Source organism: Meleagris gallopavo, chromosome 10, assembly GCF_000146605.3.
Source record: "Meleagris gallopavo isolate NT-WF06-2002-E0010 breed Aviagen turkey brand Nicholas breeding stock chromosome 10, Turkey_5.1, whole genome shotgun sequence".
Lineage (NCBI taxonomy): Eukaryota > Metazoa > Chordata > Aves > Galliformes > Phasianidae > Meleagris > Meleagris gallopavo.
The window spans coordinates 1,892,899-1,916,773 of NC_015020.2; the positions used below are offsets into that span (position 1 = coordinate 1,892,899).

Below are 23,875 nucleotides of genomic sequence, written 5' to 3' on the forward strand. Positions count from 1 at the left end.
TGTTTATTTAAAAAGAAATAAAGAAAAAGTGAATGAGAAGCTACATTTAGTTTCTGTACCTGAAATTCTCTGTCTGTATCTCCATATCTCCAGAAAGAAATAGAGAGGGAGGGGAGGGGACGGAATGGGAGGGGATGGGAGGGGAGAGGACGGGAGGGGGAGAGGGAGGGGAAGGGAAGGAAGGGAGGAAGGGAGGGAAACTTCTAAAACACAGCCCATCTTCCAAAAGCAAAGAGAAGCATCTTAGGTTGTGGTTCTTTCACTTTTTTCTCTAAAGAGACGTGGGAAAATACTCTAGACTTCAGAAAATTTAGCACCCATAAGATAATTAAGAAAAAAAGCAAAACAAAATCTCATTTGATTTACTAAGTACGCTCTTAAGAACAGTTAAAGTATAGACTTAATGGTGATGAATTTTTAAGGAATATCCCAAACTAATTGTTTACTTCATAGATCTTTTTTTTCTTTTCCTGCATTTCAGGCTAAGCAGAAAACTCATTAATTAGTGATGCGTCTAAACAAAACTCTTTACTTTGAAAAATGAATTAGAAAAGTAAATAATTGACTCAGTATGTTCTTCTGTGCAGCTTGAGTACCACAAAACACTTTTCTCAGTTTCCAAACATTTGTTTGGTAGCTAGCACTCTTCAGTGTTAATCTGCTCAAGAATCAAGGGATAATGTCATTCTACCTGTGTTTCAGGTGCTGAGCAGCTCCACAGAATGCTGTTTCCTTGATCCTGGAAAGGAAACTGCCCTGATATGTTCTGACTTGCCACTCGCTCTAGTTTCATTGCTCACCCATCTGCATTTTGCCCATTCAAAGGATGGGATGCCAATTTCAGGCAGGCTCATGTGCCAACAAATATAGCTGTAGAAGGATAATATGTAGGATGAAAATATGACGTCTTCTTTAAAAAGAGATAATCTTGGTGGTGAGCAATGCTAGATGAAAAATTCTTGCCTCCACACAGGACAACACATCTGCTGATGTGTTTTGATTATGCACATCTACCTCTTCTTGCAAAATTCATCTCTGTTTGGAGAAAGAGAAGTGTGTTCAATGTTAATCAACGGGTCTTACAGCGTTTCCCAATGCCTCCCAAAATCAGAGGACAGACAGGCCCTTCAGTGCTTATGCAGGCAAAAGCTGTGGTTATCCAGGATTCTATTACCTAACTAGGCCTGCTGGGTTTGTCCACTGTGTTCACTTTGTCCTGGAAGGGACAGCTGCTGCCCAGGCCATTCCATATGGAGTCTGAATCAGTTTTCCGCCGCTCTGCTCATGCTTCCTCCCCTGTAGTTTCCTAATGGGAGATTTCTTTTTCTGCACATGCAGCCATCAAAGAGGGAATTAATTGTTTGAACTCCCAAGAACCAGGAATTAAAGCAGCCTCCATAAATAACAGTGTTTCCCCATCCACCTACCTAAGCTTTCTGCTGTAATTAATAGACAAGCATTCACATTTAATATCAAAACCTCCAGCAAAGCAGGCTGGGATCACCTGTCAGGAGAAGTTACACATGTTGTATTAGCACAGGCTCATGTGCTACGTTTTGCCACACCATCCTGACACAATGGTAGTGCAGGTCTTGTGGCCAGGTGGGCCATTATGCACACCAGGATGCTTCTACTCTGGTGGCACTGAGCAGAGAGCTGGAAGGCAGTAGCATCTCATGGCTGGTGTCACAAAATCTGGTCCAGAGTTACAGCATTGCTGGTGTTCAGTTATGCCTATGAAAAAGCCTGCCTTTTCAAAACCTGCCCTGCTAGTCAGTATTTCTAAAACGAAGAGCTGAGAGTGGAGCCAGGGGCCATGGGCTTTGTGCAGCTGTATGTGGTAGCGTGAAGACACAGCCATATTGGAGCAGATCAATGCCACAGCTCACAGGGGGTAAGCACTGAATCAGTGATCAGTTCCGGCAGCGCAGAAAAGTTGCAGAATTTCATTAAGGGATCTAATTTACTTTTCACCCTTTTCCAGGTGTCTCAGCTAATTAGATTAGATTAATTAGATTAAAGTGACTTTGGCAATCAGATTTCCACTGAAAATAACTTATAATGAATTGTAAGGTAAACGTGAGAAATCTCTGGAAAGTAAAGGAAAAAAAGAGGTTCTTTGTGTTTCATAAGCTGGCATGCCTCCCCTGGTGCAAACTCACAGAGCCCTTTCGATTGATCTATGCTATGTTATTAGTAGAGATAATGGGACTGTTTCCATCCAGATCGTATTTCAACAGAGTCCTGATAGGCTTTTTTATTATCAAAACAATTTGTTTATTTTTCTCCCATCAAACATGCTTGTTCTCCAGGAGGCAAAGATCAGAGCAGTGAAAAAGCTCCCATTTCCAAAATGTATCTCAAAAATGAAGTGTTCTGTGTTGCGTTGTTTTGTTTTGATCAGAAAACGTCAAGAAAAATAACCTTTGAATCCCCTCACAGCTATCACATCACACTGTCCTCATGGTCCTGCTTGACTGACCCACGCCTGCCACAGCAGCTGCCAGTGGGCACGATTTGGCAGGCAGATCCCCCAGCAGCACTCTGCTCATCCCCAGCCCTGTAGTCCTGTTCCTGCTCCACAACAGATACGTGCTATTCTCCGTGATCTGTAATCAAATAGAGATCACATCAGATTACATTTCCCAAGGTTGAGTGAAGGCACGCAGCTCAAGTGATGGGGCCTTTGGTGTAAATACAAAGGAAGATTTCTCTTCCAAACTCTCTGCGTTGTTCTTGGATGGCATCTCAAACTAATTCATTGCTGACGTTCTCAAGCACTACAGTGATAATTGGTGCAATTAGGTATATTTCAAAAATATTTGATGTCCAAAAGGCACCTGGTTGATTCAAGAAGTATTTCAGCTGGTTTGGCACTTGCTAGGGAAAGGATTAAGATGGGTGAAACAAGCAGAGAACTGCACCATATGTTGTTACTTGGGCTCCACCATGTTGCTGCAGAATGGTAACAGGGTTCTGATTGCACACAGAAAAATTGTGAAGGAACATCACTGGTTCATATTCGATTAGCAGGAGAGAATTTAAATTTTACATTAATTTAGGCAAAATTAAACCCATAACAAAAGAAATTTTCCTGTTGCATTCAAAATGTGGATGAATCTTGTATTTTTTTCTGTCTATCGGCTGCCACCATGGGAAAGGCTAAAACGACATCCAGACATTAGCTGAAAAATAAAGCTGTGCTTTCTGTAATCTCTAGAAGCAGTATTCCATCTATTTCACAAAATCCAAGGGTCAATTAAGTTCACTTTCTAGGGGTTAAAAGAAATAGTGTAATGACATTTGGTCATTCTAATAAAGCAATCCTATATAACCTAATGTCTGGTTTGAGGAATCAGCTGTTTTACTTCCATACAGCTCCTGTCTCTAATGAAGATATTTATCTGTGGGCTGGGAAGTGACATTCACACTATAGGCTGACCTTGGCAAAATACACACAAATGTCCACATCAGCCCTGGAATTCATAAGCTTATACCTTAGCTTTTATATTTATTTATTTATTTCTAGGTTTATATGAGGAAATTTTGAAGGATTTGTATGTTAAATTTCCAAGCTGAGAAAAATTTTGACATGCTGACTTTTCAGAAAATGAAATAAATTAAGTATGCAGAAATTTACCTGGACAAATAACCTAGCCGTGGCCATTAAGATAGAAGACTTCTAAACAATAGTTTATAGATGGCATTCAGAAATTAGCAATTAATTTTCAGAAATTATTTAAATAAAAAATGCAAATAACTATCACTGGCACATTAGAAATAGAATTATGCAGTAACAACTGTAACTAAATAGAAATGTCTACTGGAGTAAATATATATTGTTACATAAATATATATTGTACTGGAGTAAATATATATTGTACAGAATAAAACATATTCATGTGATTTTAATGCTTAGTGCTATTTTCTGCCTCAGTTATCGGGAAAGTGTTTCCTTGTACCACAGCTTTGTAATGATGAAAGGATCACATGCCTTGATGTTTCATATTTTCATACGTAGACTGGGTAGGGATAGAAAAATGTGATCCAGCCAACTCACAGCAGTGTTTGCCAGAAAGTGAGGAAATTATAAAGAAAGGATAGCACTCAAAAGTGGATATATCTGAGCATCAACCACAGTTACTTGCTTAGAGCTCTGTCTTCATACATGTGTATGTATCATAAAAATACATGAAGGTTTTGGCCTACAACTTATCAAAAGTTTATGATTAAATATAACATGTCAGTTGCTATAATTGCAATGCAACTCAGTAATAAAACATATAATGCAATTTTATTAAAAAACAACAACAAAAAACAACAATGTGCCATGAGGATTTTGTCAGGTCATTTTTCCAAACTCAAATAGATGCTGATGGATGTGCACAGCTTCAAATACTATCTAAATCACTGCTAGGTCAGATGTGACAATTTCTGTGGTCTGGCTGAATACGGTGCACACTAATTCCACATATATATACTCTGTGAAAGGATTTGAGTTTTTCCTTCCTTCAGCACATAGGGAGAGAAAAGAAAGAGAACAGATTGGTTTTTGTTTTTTTTAAAAAAAACTTCCCTTTAACTTTCATAATATTAAATGCTGAAAAATTTACAGACTCATGGAGGGTTTGAAGGTCCAATGCTAAATTTTTGGGTTTCTTTCTCACATTAATCATTTAAGACTGGACTCTCCCTCCTTTATTTGCCAATTATTTATTCCTTACCCTGAATGAGCATCACAGAAAGCAAAATTCATATCAGCAGTTAGTGTAAATGATCATAAATCCTTTAGAATTCATAGAATTCACCAATTTACATCACCAGAAAATATCTCCCATCTCCGTACACAGTGCAATGTCCTTTTTATTCAGGATAGTAAAGGTGTGAATATCAAACATGTCTGCAGAACTCTAATCAGTGCAGAGGAGAATGACAAGAGGTTGGGGTTAAACGGATTTGCTGATGTCTGCTAAGATGGTCTGTAGTAAAGAAAACAATTACTTTTTTTTTCCCTGACTGACCCAGACAGGTGAATGTATTGATGATCTGGTAATGAGCACTTTGAGCAATTATGACTGACAATAGGAGAAAAAAATCTCAATCTGCAACATTTGAAATTACCATTTGCCATTCAGCCAATTGGCTTCTGATGCTCTAATTCCATAACAAGCCTTGGCAACCTGCTGCAAATTTGTTTATTGGGAACAGTTACAATTTTTCCAGATGCCAAGGTAACCTAGTCTTCATCTTGCAAAGCACCATAATCAAACTTAAGTCCCCCAAATGGCAGGAATAAGGATGTATAACTTCACTGTAGTGTGTTATCTTTTATTTCCTCATTACAGAATCAATTAGTTTGTTAAGCAACCTTGACACCCACACACAAGGCAGTGTTAAAATGAATGCACCTAAAGTGGGATCCACTGATGTTTTTACTCTGCGCTTATTCCACAGTGGTGCCCTAGGCTTCACAATAACTTCTTCAGCTCACTATTCCATCCTATTTGTTGTAAACCGTTCAGGTTTAGGGCGGCTGATGCTTTTCTATATTATGGACTTTATCATTATGGACTGTTGTTGCATCATGCCGTAGGCAAGTAAAAGAGAAAAGAACAAATGTAGAAGAAAAGAAAAAAAGATTGTGTGCTGTTTCTCAATCAAAGGAAAATCTTTGATTCTTGGAAGTGCTAGTTGAAAGCTAACAGAGAATTCAGAGATACATTTCACAGAATCAGAAAATTATTGGTCATGGAGTCCTATCCTTTGCTCAAAGCAAGTCTAATTAGATAAGATACTCAGGGCTTTGTCCAAAAGAGTCATCTCTCCTCTTTCCCCAAAGCCATTCTGGGCAGCCAACTTTTTTTGCTGGATTGTGTAAATTTGCAGTTTTGCTAAAGCTTGCAGGACATGCGTCATCCCAGAAGAGCAGGGAAAATTACCTTACCTACTAGCTATGGCCCACACAGAACCACATTCCCACTTATGTACTGTACAATCAATGAATATACAGATGATATAGTATATCCAGGAGTTTGGCTGATATAATTATTACACAAGAGTAGGAAAAAAAGGACACTCACTCTGTCCTGGGCTCACATGATAGACTCCAATGGAGCGAATCTCCAGAAGAGATCCTTCCCCACTGGCAGTCAGCTCTTAAATGGCTCTAGGAGAGGTGCAGCCCGGCTCCACCCCTTCCTGCAGCACAGGTGAATTGCCTTCACCTGTGCTCCCATGGCTCACCTCAGGTAATCAATCAGAGCTTCAGGCCATGATTCAGCAGCCCCATACAATATACAAAATTGAAAATCATCTCTCCTTTTTCTACAAATTCGATTCTGTGCACAGCAAATGCAAAAGCAGAAGATGTTACTCCTATGCACAAACATGAGAATTTATTCATGAATCTACTGCTGAATCTTGGCTTTTGCTCTGCATCACTGGATTACATAGCGTCCTTGCATCATGCAACTTGAAGTTGCTCATGACGTTTAACTTTCCTTATGTCACAAACAGATAAAATTTACATAAGAAATAGAAACAGTGAGAAATGTCATTTCCCACATTATCTAATGGAACCATGAAAAAATATAACTTCTCTAAATTCTCGTTTTAGAATGCCCTCGAGAATTGTATGTCTGTGTTTGTGAACAAAGACTTGGGAATGCATCATAAACAACCATGTGGAAGAGTTCCCTTTATGGTCAAAAAGGGATATTCATGAAAGCCAAATGGTCACAGAGGCATACAAATCTTACAGCAAGATCTCTGATTTGCCAGGTTTTCCTTTGTGGCCATGAACGCAAACAACTGGGGATTAATTAAATAAAAAAATATGTACACTCAGTTTGGTCTTCTGATTTCAAGAAGCTGCATAAGCAACAAAGCTTTCAGAATAAAACTACTCATAATTAAAGAAAAAGCATGAATACATTATAGAAAGAAAAGAATCAAATTAAGTGTTAAAATATGGATAAGCATCTCTGGGAATCCCCATTCAATTTAACTCCCAAATGAGAAATAGCACTTACAGGAAAGTATAGGGTTATTAGCTACCATATGAAAGCATTTTTAGAAATTACTAATTTCCTATAATTATTTTAATCAGCCAATTTTTCAAATTATTCACCACCCATCCAATGATAATGGAAGGTAGCAGGTGTGCCTTAAATTATGTCTTAAAATTGAGGCTAGAGACCTAAATCAAAGCCCATCAAAGTTAATATAAAAAATCCCTTTGACTTCATTAAGCTTTGACAGAACCCAGAAGTCAACACGGTCTGCCTCTTAGTGGTGAATTTTTGCAAGCATGTGGCAGTTACTGCATTTTAGGGCCTTTGTGAAGTGGTATCAAGAGGGGACAAGAAAAGGATACCCTACCCCAATTTCTCTGCAGGAGATCTTAAGGCTTCAGGCACTATATCTAACTCAGCTTAAAGCTGGAATTGCCAAGCATCTTTAGGAGAACTGTCCTCAGGTTTTAGTTTTTACTTAGGGCTATGCTTTACGAAAGGCATTCAGTCTGTAGCTCTTTTGTGATCAGCGTGTGCTGCTTTGCACTTGTGAAAGAGCAGTTATACTTGGGTTAGACTGTTTCTCTTTAATTGTTAGATCCAATTCCAACTTCAAAGTGAATTTGATGACATAGCTGTTAATATAAAAATTCATGTTAATAATTGGCAAATAGCTAATAATAATAACTAACCTTTAACAGTGGATAATCTTTTCACTAGGATACCTGCTGCAGCCAAATCTTTATTCATTGTGCTTAAATATTTTGAGCAACATTTTCTTTCTATTCTGCAGTTAATTTTGCTGTTCAGATGTGCTATATGCACAATAAAATATATGCCTTTTTTTTAAAAGGATTCTTGGATGAAATAAACACACTGAGTATTTAAAAGAAAGGCTGGAAATTCTATCCCAAACTGGTGGTGAGCACATGTAATTTGTTCTTACAGTGCTAATGGTGATGGATTTACTGTAGAAACGCTAGTTCTGAAAATATGATAGGAATTCATTAATTATTATAATTTTAATATCTACAGTAAGATGGAAATTTACCTTGTTTCTAGAATTGTCTTCTACAAAAGAGAGCAGCTGTGAGCCATTTCACTTGTTACAGATAACAGCCAAAAGAGAATGGGAAGGCAGTCATTTCCTTAATCTATGGTTAAATATCTGTTATGAAATGTGCTAAAGAGGACAATTCCTCAGGTGGATAAAGGATTTTGACAAGACTGTCCTGCTGGAAGGATACTCAATCACTAGAATTATCTTTAATATAATCAACCACCAAGGGATAAAGCTGCATTTCTAAAATGTCAGTTCATTTTGTGATGCCTAGATGGGTCATCTCAGGCACTAATTATCTTTCATTCAGAACAATTTACATTCTCTTTTGAACATTATGCCTCTTCACTGGATTTCTTCAATCCATTTTGTTACTGGATCCCAATTACACATCAGGCTGCGCTTTCCAGATTAATCTGTTTGTTGGGTTTGTTGCTTCATCTCTGGAGTACTGTGATGCAGCCAGGCACCACTGTAATTTGTTATCTGTCAAATTATTGTAGGGAACTCTTATAGAAAAATGTGCTCTCATTTGTGACTTCTCAGTGCAGAGCAGTGTCCCCAGAAGGCCAGGATCATGCACACGAGGATCTCAGGTAAAGTACCTCCGCCTTAGCAACGGGCATTCTTATCTTATTGTCCCTGAGACTGTTTACACAGAATCAATAAAACAAAGTTTAGCGTCAGCAGAAAAAAGGACCCATAAGGCTTGAAGACAAAACTTACTCATGTGCTGTAAAATCTATCCCAGGGCAGCAGCTCAGCTTAAGTGCTGAGAAAGAGAGCACCACAGTTTTACAAGGAGCTTGGTTGGCCAACGCTTTCAGTTCAGTTAAGTCGAATGCATGCACCATATTGTCAAGAGTTAACCCTACCTCCCAAGGTAGCTGATAGTAGGAAGTGTGTCCCATATTTCTTGATCAGGTTCTCTGTGATCTGCTGAAGCGTTGGCCGGCGTCCGAGTAGCCTTATGTTACGGAAGAACTCAGGGGCAAGTGGCAGCGGGGAGCCAAGAAAATTGCGTCTTTCAACAGCAAGATTGTTTACTTTCCAGCGGCCAAACTCTCTGCAAAGGAAAGTAATTCTCATTCAGAAATATGTCATTCAGACAAATGCCTTCATTTGCAAACTACTCTGCTTCGTCGACTAGCTGGAGGCAGCTGGCTGGGTATTGCAGCAAGGCTTGACAGTGACACTCCGTCATGTGTTATAAGCGTCGGACAAGCAACAAGTGTTATTTATTAGAAGGGGAGGAAGTGCTCCGTTACAAAGCCATCGCTTGGAAAAATAAATAAATAAAAATTGAGGGTGCTACTGTTCCCATTTTTCCTGTTTATTTCCCGGTGTGAATATAACCCTAGAACAACCAGATTTGCACGTGAGTACATAGTTGGCTACTTCAAACAATGTGGAGAAACACTATTACAATACATTTTCAAAAGTTTTCTATATTTTGGGTCTCCATTCAGAGTAAATATGCAGATTGCACGTCTGATACCTGAAAACAGGTAACTTCAGCTAAAGGAGGGATACAAATGAATGAAAAAAATGTTCCCCTTCCCCTCTGCAAGATACTTCAGTAAGAGCAGGGAAAACAAACAAGTCAGTTACACAGTAATAAACACATCTTTGATTCATTTACTTACCAATTAAGCTACCAGATACTTATTAGCTGAAGAGCTCATTGCTTTCAATTTAGCTAAGACACTTAGCATCTGTGTTACTCTTGTTTTTGCGAGGTACTCTGTAGTCTCTTTTGACTACAGGCTGGAATACTGTGAGAATTAAGTCCAAGGCAACCTTTGGACTGCACTTTAGCTACTGCTTTGTCAAGTCCTTTGTAAAGCATGTCAATTAAGATTTGTCCTCAGATAAGACTGTAGAAAAGCAAACAGATTAGAGAGCTTAAGGATCCTACTGAAGGTCCCAGCTAAATATAGTACAATATTCATTTACACAATTAACACAAAAGACAAAAATCAAATTTGCAGCTAGGAAATAAATCTGAGAGATATTTGAAAGAAAGCAATTGCATGGGACTGAATGAATAAAATGAGTTATGTGATACTTAAACACTTTTTTTTTTCTGTATTCGGTACTTTAAAATGCACATGTATGAATGAGAACCAAATTAATGCAGTTTTGTGTAGTCCTAATGTACAGTAACCTCCTACTCTTGTAGATCCAAAATGCCTTTTCACCAGGGTTGCCATACACACATAATAGGTGATAATTTGGTGCAGCTGTTTCATAGGTATTTTTTGTTGGTTTGGTGGTGGTGGTGTGTTGTCGTTCCACTTTGTTTTTAATTCTGTTACCATTTTTTAATGCTTTGTTCTCATAAATTTATTTTCATTGTAAGAATCCAGAAATCTAATAATCTCTTTTTTTCATCCTTTATGGAAGTACAGCATATTAGTAGGAATAGCTGAGAAAACTAAAGCAGAAATATTTTTACCTCTAAAATATAAGGCTAATGGTTGGTCATAGTGGCTACAGTAATGCAACAAATACAGTGTATTACCTTGAATTGTAAATGTATTTCTCAAGTGAAAGTAAAAAGAAATAAGGAAAACACTTTTCTTTTAATTTTATTTAAATATGCCCTTTTGGATATGTTTTTGAGGTTTTATTTATTTCTACCTTCCCTTCTTCTCCTTTCCTTCCTGCCTTCTCTGACCATGTGTATGACCTTCTTTTAATGCAGCCAGAACGATGTCACTAAATGGTTCTTGCTATATACATCAGTAAGTTTGAGACTGAAGAAGAAGCCAATCTCCAGAAAAAAAATATCTAAGTTAAAAGCTGATGATCAGTACTTCTCAGAATTTCTTACTAATCTGCTGTAGGATTTGACTACTTTTTGTATTCAGAAAGAACATTTTCTTTTCAGATTAAACACTGCCAACTTGAGTTTCCAATTCTTGGAGCTTTTAATGCATGTCTGGTAGATTAAAGGCTCTTCTGAATGCTAGGCATGTTCTGCACAACTAATTACAGCTCTTTTCTGAATCATTTCTTAACCTTGGACTAACTGTGTCAACTGATAACTTCTGTGTTTCTTTCCAAACAGTGGTTTTAGTTGATACAGAGTTTTACAGCTCTTCTCCAAAAGACAGAAAAACTAGAAAAATGGTGATCTCACCCATATTAGATTCAGAAGTATTAAGTTCAAGTCCTCCCACTCTACTAAAAGTCTTTTGTTTACTGAATTTAGGGATTCATTTATTCTAGTACTATGAGAAATATTTTTTTTTGGCTTAATTAGTCAGACCTGAGTTAGAGAACCTCCCTTCCACAGTTTTTGCTGCAGAAAGATTGTTTTGCCATAACTTGATTATTTCAGAGAGAGCAACTAGTCTAATGTTTTGCTTTTTATTTTGAGTATATCAGTGCAAATAATTACTGGTGCAGCAAGTAGTCATCCTTTCAAATTCCCTGTTGTAGAAACTGACGAGCTGACATTTTTAAAAAACAGACATTTTATTTTTCTCATTTGAGGTGAAGCTTTTAAAGCACTTACTAACTAGCTTACACCTTTTCCTGAAGTCTTTCTTAAATGATTCTTTCGGAACCTTGACAGATGAAGACCTAAATACTCTGAGAGAGACGAGAGGAAATGCCCTGTCTGAAAATAAGAGAGACACAGGACAACAAAAATAAGCTGCCTGACTTCATGACAGCTGGTACATAGACGAGGATAAGCAAGAAGTCACAAGCAGCTTCTCCAGCATGAAACACGAGAAAAGATTACAAACTTCCAAAATAAGTGAGTTGATGGGAGTAAAAAGTGAGAGGAGAGAAACTAGGGCTGAAGTACAGGGTAGAAATTTGCTTTACATTGTCTTCAAGAATGTTGAGTGATAAGGCCATTTCTGGATATGCGAGAGTCACTAGTAACTTCTATTTTGAATATAGAATTGCCTTCTCATTAAAAAAAAAATCACTACAAGTAAACTTGCATCATGATGTGCCTTTTACACTGTATATAAATATGTATATAAATAAATATATACATAGATTTCTCTGAAAAACAACAGCTTCAAAGAATTCAATAACGCTATTTGATAGAGCAAACTATCAGCTACAAAACACTTTTTAAACACAGTCACCACCATTAGCGATTCATTTTCACCAGTGATAAACAAAAGTCTGCATACTGCACTTGTAAATATCTGCACAGGTGATCCACTGTTTTATCACTAGAAAAATATTACCCACACAGTCCATCTTTCACCCACTTGAACAGAAGAAAGATAGAAGGAGCCAAATCCAGGCTGCATCTTGAACTTTTTCATCGGTGGGGAATTCACATTTCATCACTCCGTAAGTGCCATTTTAACTTCAGCTCATAGTGGTAGCACTATGTCTCGTCACTGGTAATGATACGATCCAGGAAAATGTCACCTTCTGCCTCATTTTGGTTCAGTAGGTCCTGACAAACTTGCATGAGGTGTTCCTTCTGTTCCTGTGGGACCCACCCAGAACAAACTTTTCCACATTCCAATGTTGCCACCATTGTTCCCATTGCACTGAGACCAATATTATGCTGTATACACAGTTCCCTGATAGTAATCCACTGATTTTTGCAGATGAGCTGATCAAGATGCTCTTCATTTTGTGGTGTGACAGCTGTTTGTGGCCATCTGGAACATGGCTTTTCTTTCACACCAAATTTCAACTGCAGAGAAGCACGACCCAACACTTCCCTGTCCTCACATCCACTCATTTGGTCTCCATACGCATTCAGCAAGTGCCAACGAATGTCAGTGAGTGCAATTTTTTTCACATGGAGGAAATCTCATAACTCCCACGCTATGCAGAAGTTGCATGGCTCGATAATTTTAATATTTTTCTATTTCTTTTAATATGCAGTTGGTCCAAAATGAATGCCTTTAATTTATTTCCATGGAAACTACAACAGGGACGAAGAGCACAATAACACTAGACCAGATTTTCAATAATCACCACCACTAGATATGCATTTTTGCCAGCAATGGACAAAAGAGCCTCCATGATGCACTCATGAAAATCTGCAACAATGGAGGTGACCCACTGCCACCATCACCACTGCTGAAACGCATTACCCACTACCTAACTATGCTCACATCTACTGTTTGGTGTCTATACACATGAATGTCAATGGGTGCTTTTTTTTTCTGAACAAGGAATTCAGTACCACTCTTTTGCTTCCTATGCACTTCCATATCAGATGCCCTTTTTGTCAGACTGTCCTTCCGCTGCCATTTGTCACACAGCAAATAAATGGAATATTGGTGGGAAGGTTCAAGCTCTATTGCTATACCACCAAAATCAACCTCTGATGGAGTGGGCTAACATAATGAAATAGAAGGCAATACTGACAGAGCAGCCCTCACATATATAAAAACAGTATCACACAGTAAAGCTCAACATTTTTTTACCTTTTTCTCTTACGGTCATTCTCTCAAATACAAGTTCTCCAGCCCTCAAATGATTTTTGTACTGAATGTACATCATAATTCTTTAGAAATCAGATTTTCATCCACTGCAGACTAGGAGGACCAACAGACTCATTGACCTTAGCAGAAAAAAAATTCTACTTTCTGAAGTCATAGAATCATAGAATGGCTTGGGTTGGAAGGGATCCCAAGGATCATCAAGATCCAACCTCCCTGCCACAGACAGGGCCACCAACTTCCAGATCTGGCAGTAGAGCAGATTGCCCAGGGCTCCACACAACCTGGTCCTGCACTCCTCCAGCCTCACTGGGCAGCCTGTTGCAGCATCTCACCACTCTCTCTGTGAAGAACTTCCCCCTGACAGCCAATCTTTTCCTTGAGGGAAAAAACATTCTTCCTTGTCTTATCACTATCTACCCAAGTTATAAGTTGATTCCCCTCCTTTGTATAATCCCCTTTCAAAAAGCCTGTCCACATCCCTCAGGATGGCATCCCTTCCTTCTATTCTGTTGGTGTCATCTGCAAAGGTGCTGAAGGCACACTCAATCACATTATTCACATCAGTGATAAAGACACTGAAGAGTACTGGTCCTAAAGTAGACTCCTGGGGGATTCCATCTGCCATTCACCTCCGCTTGGACACAGAGCCACCGATCATATTCTTCTGCCCGTGTCCATCCAGCAAATTCTTTATCCATGGATTAGTCCAGGCTTCAAATCCATATCTCTCCTATTTAGGGACAAGGATGTGGTGAGAGCCTATGTCAAAGACCTTGCACAAGTCCAGGTAGATGTCACCAGTTGTTCATCCTTTGTCCACTGATGTTGTCACTCCAATGTAGAAGACCACCAGGTTGGTTAGGTATGATTTGCCCTTGATGAAGTTGTACTGACTGCGTTGTATTACCTCCTTGTCTTTCATGTATGTTAATATTGCTTCTAGGTGGATCTGTTTTGTGATCTTCTCAGGCACAAATGTGTAGCTCCACCATTTTGGGTCTTCCTTTCTACCTTTCTTAATAATGGGACGGATGTTTCCCTTTTTCCAGTCCCTTTGCCTGACAGCCATAACATTTCAAATACAATGGAGAGTGGCTTGACAGTCACATCTGACCACTCCTTCAGGAACTTGGGATGCAGGAAAAACATCCCCCACAGAACAACATAGCATGAGTGCTGACTGCTGGTCAAGAAAGCTAGTTATAGCTCAAATACAAACAGTGGACTTATTAGAAGCTTACTCTTTCCTTCTCTTCCATTTCTTCCAATTTGTGAGAGCCAAGACTAGCTGCTGTCATGGTATTTAACAAGAACCTAAGATTTAATAGCAGCTGGGACCCACTGTGCTTCCCATCTATTTTCAGCCTGATATATGCAGTATGTTCACCATTGGATAGAGCTTTTTATTGCTCAGGGCAAAGTCTGTTGCTGAGAAGGATGATGGCTTTGAGTTTCTGGGGTGATACAGGAAAGAGGAAATAAGTCAGTCTATCTCCCAGGATGAAATCTGTGATAGAAGTGCAGTACTGTTCATAAGCAGTGCCAAGAGCCATGAACAGCACTCTCTCCATCTTCCTGACCCACTGATTTGTATGTCCTACTCCAAATCTCTTTCTTGGCTAGCTGGTTAGCACATGTGCAAGAGCTCTGAAGCCAAGTAGTGCCAATATTGACAGGCTGTACTGCAGGCAAGCCATAGCCTATTTGCTGAATGGGATCTTCTGCCATTTGTTCCATTTAGAGGTTAAGTTGAAACAATGCAGTCAAGGCAGGGAAAAACAAACAAACAAACAAACAAACAAACAAATAAATAAATGCAGTTTAAAATGTATATACATTTTTTTTTCATTATTTCCTACTATTTCTTATTTGTACAGCATTCAGAGAGATGCTGTATCTGAGAATAATGTTCTGACATGACATTCATCTTTGTAAAGGGAATATGGAGATTTGCTCATATTAACATAAAATTACACGTGGATCTGAAAAGAACTAGGGCAGCAAAGGAGGGCTGTCTATGTCTCATTTCAAATTATTGATTCCTTTTTTTCCAAATGCATATATAAATTCTACATTTCTTTCTGCTACTGCATTCATTTTAATACATTCTAAATTATATGCTATGGGGAAATACAGGAAAATCTCTCCATAAAACATCTAGTTGAAGGAAACAAAAAAAATACCATTGTATTCTAAATTTGCACTGTGTGTGAATTTGAAATGGGAATATAATATCTGCTATTCTGGATGATTAACTAAGAGATTCCTAGTGAGTGTGATGGATTCTTCCTCCACACAGCCATATTTTCTTAAGTCAGACGTAGCCAAGAGGTGCCCAGATAAAACCAGCAGTGTTAGTTTTCATTATAATTTACTTTGGTATTTCATAAAACAGCAGAAGTGCCAGAAAGTATAAATGTCAATAAGTAGCAGTGTTAGATAGTTTGGAAAGCCTGCTTGGAGAATAAACATCACACCATTTTTAATATTACAGAACGCTGCTATGCCTTCCTTTTCTTAGTGTCTTCTAAATGACACAGATCCACTTTTGGCTGGTGAGAAGATGACTGCTTCAAATGGGCTGGAATGACATCAGAATTCTGAAGCCAATGTTTCCCAAGCAGCTGCAAGTTAATCTGTTGGCAGAAAAGATCACTGGGAGAATATATGGCATTTTTCTCTGCCTACATTCTTTAAAAGCCTGAAGATTTCTTAATGCTTGAAGCCATAACTTGGAAGACTCCACGATGATACAAAACGAAATGACTACATTAAAACTCAATGGTCAACGAAATGTTATAATGGCTGTAACTTGTATCATACACTGATCTGTGTCTTGGGCTTACGTAAGCTGGAAACTGCAGGGATGTGAAACAACTGCCTTATTCTGATAGGGCTTGTTGCACTTCCAATTCAAGGCAAAAGCTGTGTAGGGTTGGAACTGTAATAGAATGTCATAGAAAATTTAATTCCAATTCAGGAGACAGACTCTGAATGGGTTGTAGTTAACCCGTCTGGACACAGCTACACCACATTCCTACAGATTTTATAAAAGAGGATCCCATAGCAGCAATATCCCATTACCTTGCAGGTACTGCCTACCAGCTACTGCCTACCAGCCATTCCACAACAATTACATACAAATCTGAAAAATATCCTGTATCAGAAAACTCTAAAAAATTAGATTTTAAGCAGATAATTTACCCATGTGTGGCCAGAACAAGACACATGCTAATTTAAATCAGTTCAGTAGTAGAGAATCTTCCCAAATTTCATTGAATTCTTCTTACTGCTTTTTCTCCTATTTTAGGAGTTAGGAATTACATACCAACTGAGCTTTCCAAAAATATCTACCTATACAGGAGCAAGATAATAGGGACAAACACTGAAACGTGCAACAGAAATACAGCAGCTTTCCTTCTCTGGGAGAAGTTGAATCTGATAGGATAGAATGCATCTTATCTGTGTCTCTTAAAATTGTCATTTATCCGTATCTGATGACTAAAAAGAAAAAAATCAAGATATTTTAAACTCCTTTCAAATGAAGTTCTCTTTGCTGAAATGAGAAATGAGAAAAATATGCTATTTACTCATTAACTATATCTTCATTATTGTCTAGCATTTTCCCAAAGTCAAAGCAGAAATATTTGTTAGATACATGCATATTTTCCACACCATTTCTTATGTTTTTATTTTGACATTATAATGAATAAGAACAATTAATATTCCTTCTTATCTTAATATACCACTACTTTGAAACATCCTAGTAATACTTTTTCCCTTTGTATCTCTTTCTCATCTTATCAGCTTCATAGCACTCAAAGTTCTTCCAGAACTAGAATTCATTTGAATCAGATTCCCTATTCTCTTTCATTATCCATATAAGGTAAAATTAATCAAATGAAACACATAGAAATCCATGAACAAATTTTAACAAATATAAGTATTTATAAACCTATAATGAAATACAATGTATTTGTTTCTATATGCATAGTCATTCAGATGACTTTCCCAACTGCTATGACAAAATTGATTTGAAAAATGCCATGAATGCTGTGGAAACATCAGAGGAAGAGAAGTAGATATGCTTTTGTTCTTGTCTAATAGAAATTCAGCCTCTGTAACATCTGTAGCCAGAAATTCCTCCTTTAATGGAATCTGAGCATGAATTATCTCATCATCTTGTCTTGTAGCTTTGTGTTTGTTTTTCATCTATAGTTAGTGATATAGTTCCCAACACACTTGTGTCAATGTCCCCATGTTTACATAGTTAGCTGTACCTCCATTGCTGAAAAGGTATTTGTACAAACATAAGAGCTCTTTGTGATTTATTAAAATTCTACCTCAGAAATCAGTCTAACACCCATGCAGTATACAGTAAGTAGTATGAAGAAATGCAGTTACTAGTGATACATTGCAAATTAGAAAAAATAAATAAACAGCAGGAACAGATAGAAAATGGAAAAATATTTGTATAAGCTGATTGACTAATTCTGAGGAACTGGTACAATGTCCTGTAAAACTGAACTGGCTGAACATGCTTTTAAGACAAGGATTAAATGCCAAGCAGATTATTTATCAGCTTTACATATAATAATGGTTTGTCATTATGAGCAGAGGGGACAGGGAGAATTCCTAGTAAAACTACCCTTGTCTATACTACACCTGAAATGGAGAATGATTGAGTTACTTGCGAGCTGCTTTCCTCCATATGTGTTGGGTTTTATACATTCTGAGTAGGCAGAAAGTAGAATTTTCAACATTTTTATGTTTCCGGGGATTGATTACATAGACCAGTAGATATTCTTTCCTATATTAATGACAGAAAACATATGGATTTACAATCTATTAGGTAAGCTGATGGCATTCTTGGAGTAACAAGCAATTGTCCATCCAATTAATTACAAAAAGTCCTGGTCACTTTTCATTATAAGTGGTTTATATGTTTATTCTTCCTTGCAAGAAGTTCAGTATTGATTTCATGGTTTGGCACATATCCAAGAAGGATAACAAGACTGTTCATTCTCCCCTTCATATTACCAGGACAGTTTCTAATATCTTTTATCCACATTGCTCAAACTAATCAAACTAATCTATAAAGTCTTGGCAAGCTCAAATCATTGTTTTCCTAGCTCACGTATGCCCATAGACAACCTTTATTACCTTGCAACAAGTTTTCCAAAATTAGGCTTAGACCTTAAGAAAATGCTTTATGATACACTGATGAAAGGGGGTATGAGAAAGAGAAGAAAGTTGTATTTATTATACGTCTTTTTGTCTGATATTAAGAGCCAATAGATTTCACTTTCTTGTTCTTGTAATTGATTGTGCATGAAAAAAAATATACTTATTCTGGAATTTCATAAGAAAAATGGAGCCAGAAGCCATCTTTGGGCTTCCCAGTTGAGAAATGGCTTTAAGGATTCATTCTGTACATATTGCTGCTTCAAAATCAACACAGTCATAGATTTTTCCCTTCTCTTCTTCTCTTGACTAAAATAAAAATAAAAACAATGGAACTCGATTTCTTGTGGAGGTAAAGAAGAAAGTCAGTGAACAGATATAACCTTCTTCTGCCACGTAGTCAGATCAAGGCCAAGAAGGTCTATGACCTGGTCAGCATGGCACTGAGTGTGATCTTTTAAATCCTTTGAAAAGCTTTTGTGTATTTGTTTCTGCAGCCTTGCTGCTGCTTAGTACTGGCTTAGCTCAGTGCCATGGAGAGACCAAATTCCTGTCTGCTCATCCCAAAGGCTGATGTGTCTGCCTGCCTGGAATTGGTAAAAGGCACTTACATGACTGGCTTAAAGGCAAACAAAAACTGAATAGCAGAAGCATCAAATTCTCAAACAAATATTGATTCAAAACCTTACCTATCAGGCGATACACAATGTCGAGAATTGTTTCCTTTCCAAAAAGAATGTCACATAGACTGAAATAATCCTCTATAATGTGGATTATTTGGCTCATTTTGCATGAAATTGACAAATATATCTGTCCAAATAAGGACTTCTTTTCTCCCATTTATTTCTAACAAAACTCTGGACTCAGTACAATTTTACACAACTGTAAATCTCATAGACATAAGCCTGAATGTTTTGATATTGTGAAATGTCAGCTTGCAATACACTTTATAATATGTATGTTGGAGACTTTGTACACAAATAGATCTATTCTGATGTTCTCTTTACAGTCAAAATTTTTAAGTAAAATCTATTATCCCTCTACAGTGTCCTCTTACGAGATTTCTAAGGAGCTTGAGATAAAATGCTCTGCTTTGATTTAAATATTGTAAAAGATATTTATTGAGCATGCCTCATAATATAATGTATGTGAGTCTGTATCCATTTATTTATCCCTCATAGCACCAATGGGACATGAAATATTACCTAGAATGTCATATAATTATCATATCTTCCATAAGCTGTATTTATAATACCATGAATACTGGCACAGACTGGAAGGAGTGAAGTTTTATGTATTCAATGGAGGCAGGAATCTCTTGCTGTGGAAGAGGGACGTATTTAACAAACAAGAGAAGCAATACATGACATATACACACAAACGTTTATCTATGCTGAGTGCTACTCTGCCTTTACACTCACATGGCTGAGTAAAATACGGTTCTGAATCATTTGTATCTGCATCAAAGGTGTCAACGCTGTGCTTGAGCATCATCATTAGAAAGTGTGAGCAAAGTGCCATGTAGTTCAGCAGTACTGCTTATTGTGGTCTGCTTCCCTGGAGTCAAAAGCCTTCATTTCTTTTCTCTTTGATTTTACTCATGAAACACAAGTTTAATAACATAAATAAATAAAACATAGGAAGTACCTCTAACGTATGCAAGCCAATTGCAGTAAAGAAGAGAAATAAATGTTGAATTAAAATTAGCAACAAGGTTATTGCTATTCTCTAGATGTAAGTCAATTTCAGGTGATTATTAAATTATTATTATCCATAGCAACTGCATTTAGGACCTCATTCTTCTGGTTGCTCAGAGCTTGAAATAATGAGAATCTACAGTAAAGTTGCAGCATTTTCCTAGAAATATTCATTAGGAGGGAACAGAATGCAACAGGGTTATGCAGATCTGGACATAGATCCAAGCTTAACTGTTTGTTAAGCCATATGCCCAACAGATGTGATGGTATTTTTGTCCAGCTTCTTTGTGTAAGGAGCAAGGCCGAACAATTACTGGGGATTCTGTTTTGGCCACAGTAAACATAACCTTAGCTATTAATGCCTTAAACAGAATGATTTTCATCCTATTGTAGGACATGCCAGCTTTGAAATGCTGCCATGAAAAAATATCAGTAAGCCTCCATTGCATGTGCTGTTTCTCAGGAACTGAGAGATTACAATGTGTTAAAAGTAGTCCAGTATTTTATACATAAGAAAAATATGTTACATAAAATGAAAGAGACGTAGGGATAAATGAAGTAATCTGTATTGTAGTTATGAATAAATAAAATGCATTACTGCAAATCTTTCAAGTGCTATTTGATTATAACATCCCACCCCTTCAGATTTTAATGCAATTCAATGTGGCAACAGAACAAGAATTTTTACCATCTGATGGGTTTCTAGTGGCCAATGTGAAGACAATTCCAATTCCAGTTCCTATGGTAAGTATACACAGTTCCCAAACATATCACAGAAGGGGGCTGATCAACTAATTCATACTTTCAGTGAAAGCAATGCAACAAACAGATAAATACTAGAGTTTGGTCTCACTGCCTCAGTAAAGATAGGAAGTGGAAAAAGAGAGAACAGTCGAAGACCTTGTTTCCCAGAAGCTAAAGGCTATCTTCATGCTGCCTGTGCATTCAGCTGGCTTGATACATGGCAGCTCTGTAGCACGTATTGCTGCTTTAACATAAAGCTCACTCTGCTATCATTATAGAATCATAGAATCTTTAGCACTGGAAGGGACTCTGAAGGCCATCTAGTCCAGCTCCCTGCAGTGAATGGGGACATGCACAGATAAATCAGGTTGCCCAGGTCATGATTCAGCCCTGAAAGTGTGCAGGGACAGAGCATCCACCACATCTCTGGGCTACATGTGCCAGTGCCTCACCACCCTAATTGTAAAAGGCTTTTTCCTCATATCCAACTAAATCTCCCCTCTCTAAGCTTGAAGCCATTTCCCCTTGTTCTATCACCACAGACCCTGCTAAAGAGCCTGTCCTCTTCTTTCCTGTAGCTCCTCTTTAGATACTGACAGGCCACTCTCAGGTTACCTCACAGCCTTCTCCTCTTCAGGCTGCACAGCCCCAGCTCTCTCAGCCTGTCCTCACAGGAGAGTCATTCCATCCCTTGAATCACATCCATAAATGCATCCATCTTCTCTGAGAGGACCTGCTGTGGTACAAAGAGAAGTAACTCTTGGAAAAGGCTGGAGGGAGTTACTGTGCTGCAAGTGTGGAACAATTTATTTAACCTCTGAACGTGGGACTGGCTGAAAGTGTGTCAAAGATGACAATAAATTAAGGATATATAATGAGGTATTCTGTAGTAAATAGCTGAACAGCACAGAAACATAAGTTTATGTTCCACAAGACTATTTGCTTTACGCTTATTGGAAGAAGTTGTTCACACAAAAAGCTATAAAAACACAACCTTCCTGGCTCCCCTGTAGATCAGTTACTTCTCTATGAAGGTGGAAGAGAGAGATGCTGACATTCCCATGTTGTCTTTCTGGCAAATGCATAAGCATTGTATTGATGAAGCAACACAAATGCACAGACATATGGAATTATCTTCTTGGTTACTCCTTTTTGCTCATCTTGAACCTGTTAGTTCTGTGTGGCTGAGGTTTAAGTCCCCTTGTCACGGGGTCACCTCACAGTGGTGAATAGCTGTTTCTGTCCTGCAGGAATCATTGACACCCACATCCAGGCACGGTCTCTAGTAAATGTAGCTTCTGAGACCACTGGAATCAAGGTAGAAAAAGGAGAAAAGCAGGATTCCAAAAATAACGCAAAGCTACCACAAGAGTTTCCTCAGATATACTCCTGGAAGTCAGAAGAAATGTCTTATGTGGAATTCACGTACTGTGCTCTCTTTGGGGACAGCCTAAGCAATCGTGTCATCATGACACACCCTCCCTGAGATGCCATCTCTCCTGCTATAACTCAGATGCAGAGAAATACACCCTGACATAGAACCTGGCCAAAAGTCATTTCTAACTTGCATTTACTTTTTTATTGTTTTTTTTTCTTTTCAATCAAGAAAATTATGGCACAGAGAAAATGTGTGGTCATTCTGGACCATGGATAGGATCAAAGAATATCCTTAGTATGAAGAATTAGGAACTCTTGCTTCTAATAGCTCTGACATATTCGTAAGTCTTTCATATCCTGCATTCTTTCAGGAAAAACTTGACTTGGTAAGTGCTAAATATGCAGGATAAAGGTCTTTACCTTTTTAACCTAAATGAAATTGCAAAATTCACTTCCAAATGGAAGGCTGTCTGAATGCTATTCTGGAAGCAGTAGATCATATTTTCTCTTTTTTCTATTTTAAGGAAAAAGCAAAGGTGAGGCAATCAAAATTTTTTTAAATAAAATATTTAACTATACTGCTGTAAGCTGTTGTTCCTATGCAATGCTGCATCATCACATAAAATTCAATACAATTACTGAAAATGAAACTAGAGTAAAAAATATCCTATTTGTCTTTACACCTCTGTCATATTAAAGCTAACCAATGAAAAGTTAAAAGTGTAAAAGGTGAAAGTAGAGTTTTCACACATCTAGAAATATATAATCTATCTGTTCTCTCTCTAGTTTAGCAGACATGCCTATAAATTATGAACTTTTTGTGTGTCTTTCCAAAGGAAGAGTGATTACAGTTTTTTGTATGAATGCAGGAGTAGGACCTAAATCCATTTCAAAGTATACACTGTTAGTGTCATATTATTTACTTGAGAAGCTTTCGTACAGGGGAACTTACAGAAATTGTCCTGAGCAGAGTACTTTATTTTAATGCTGAATAGGATTATACATTAATAAAATATGTTTGGCATGAGGTATGACAAGTGTTTCTGAAAAGAAGCACTCGAAATCATGTTGAGACACTAGAGAGGTGGGTAGAGATTCAAAAGTTGCAATGTAATAAAAAGCAAGGTGCTTTTAATGCTTAAGGAAACAAACACAAAATAATTAAGCAAGTAGAAATACGGCAATAAAAGAGTAGATTAAAAAAAAGACTTAATCTCCGTGGAATTTCACTACAAGTATGGCAAATTCTTGCAAACAAGAATTTTATGCATGATAACAAAATATTTGTCACTTTCCAGAGTTCTGATAAAATCTTATTAATAATAGTGCCCCTAGAGAAAAATAATAATAAAAAACCCT

General features: G+C 37.7%; 1 protein-coding gene across 3 annotated transcripts in view; it reads right to left on the reverse strand.

Moving 5' to 3' along the window:
* BRINP3 (BMP/retinoic acid inducible neural specific 3) overlaps positions 1-23,875 on the reverse strand; it is a 202,225-nt gene that overhangs the window by 78,409 nt on the left and 99,941 nt on the right. For 2 of the 3 annotated variants that reach the window (XM_010715542.3, XM_010715544.3), the window contains exon 3: positions 8,949-9,139. The exons of the other annotated variant lie outside the window; for it this stretch is intronic. In XM_010715542.3, the coding sequence (XP_010713844.1) occupies positions 8,949-9,139 (191 nt within the window). The remainder of the gene's footprint in view (positions 1-8,948; positions 9,140-23,875) is intronic. 3 annotated transcript variants of the gene reach the window in all.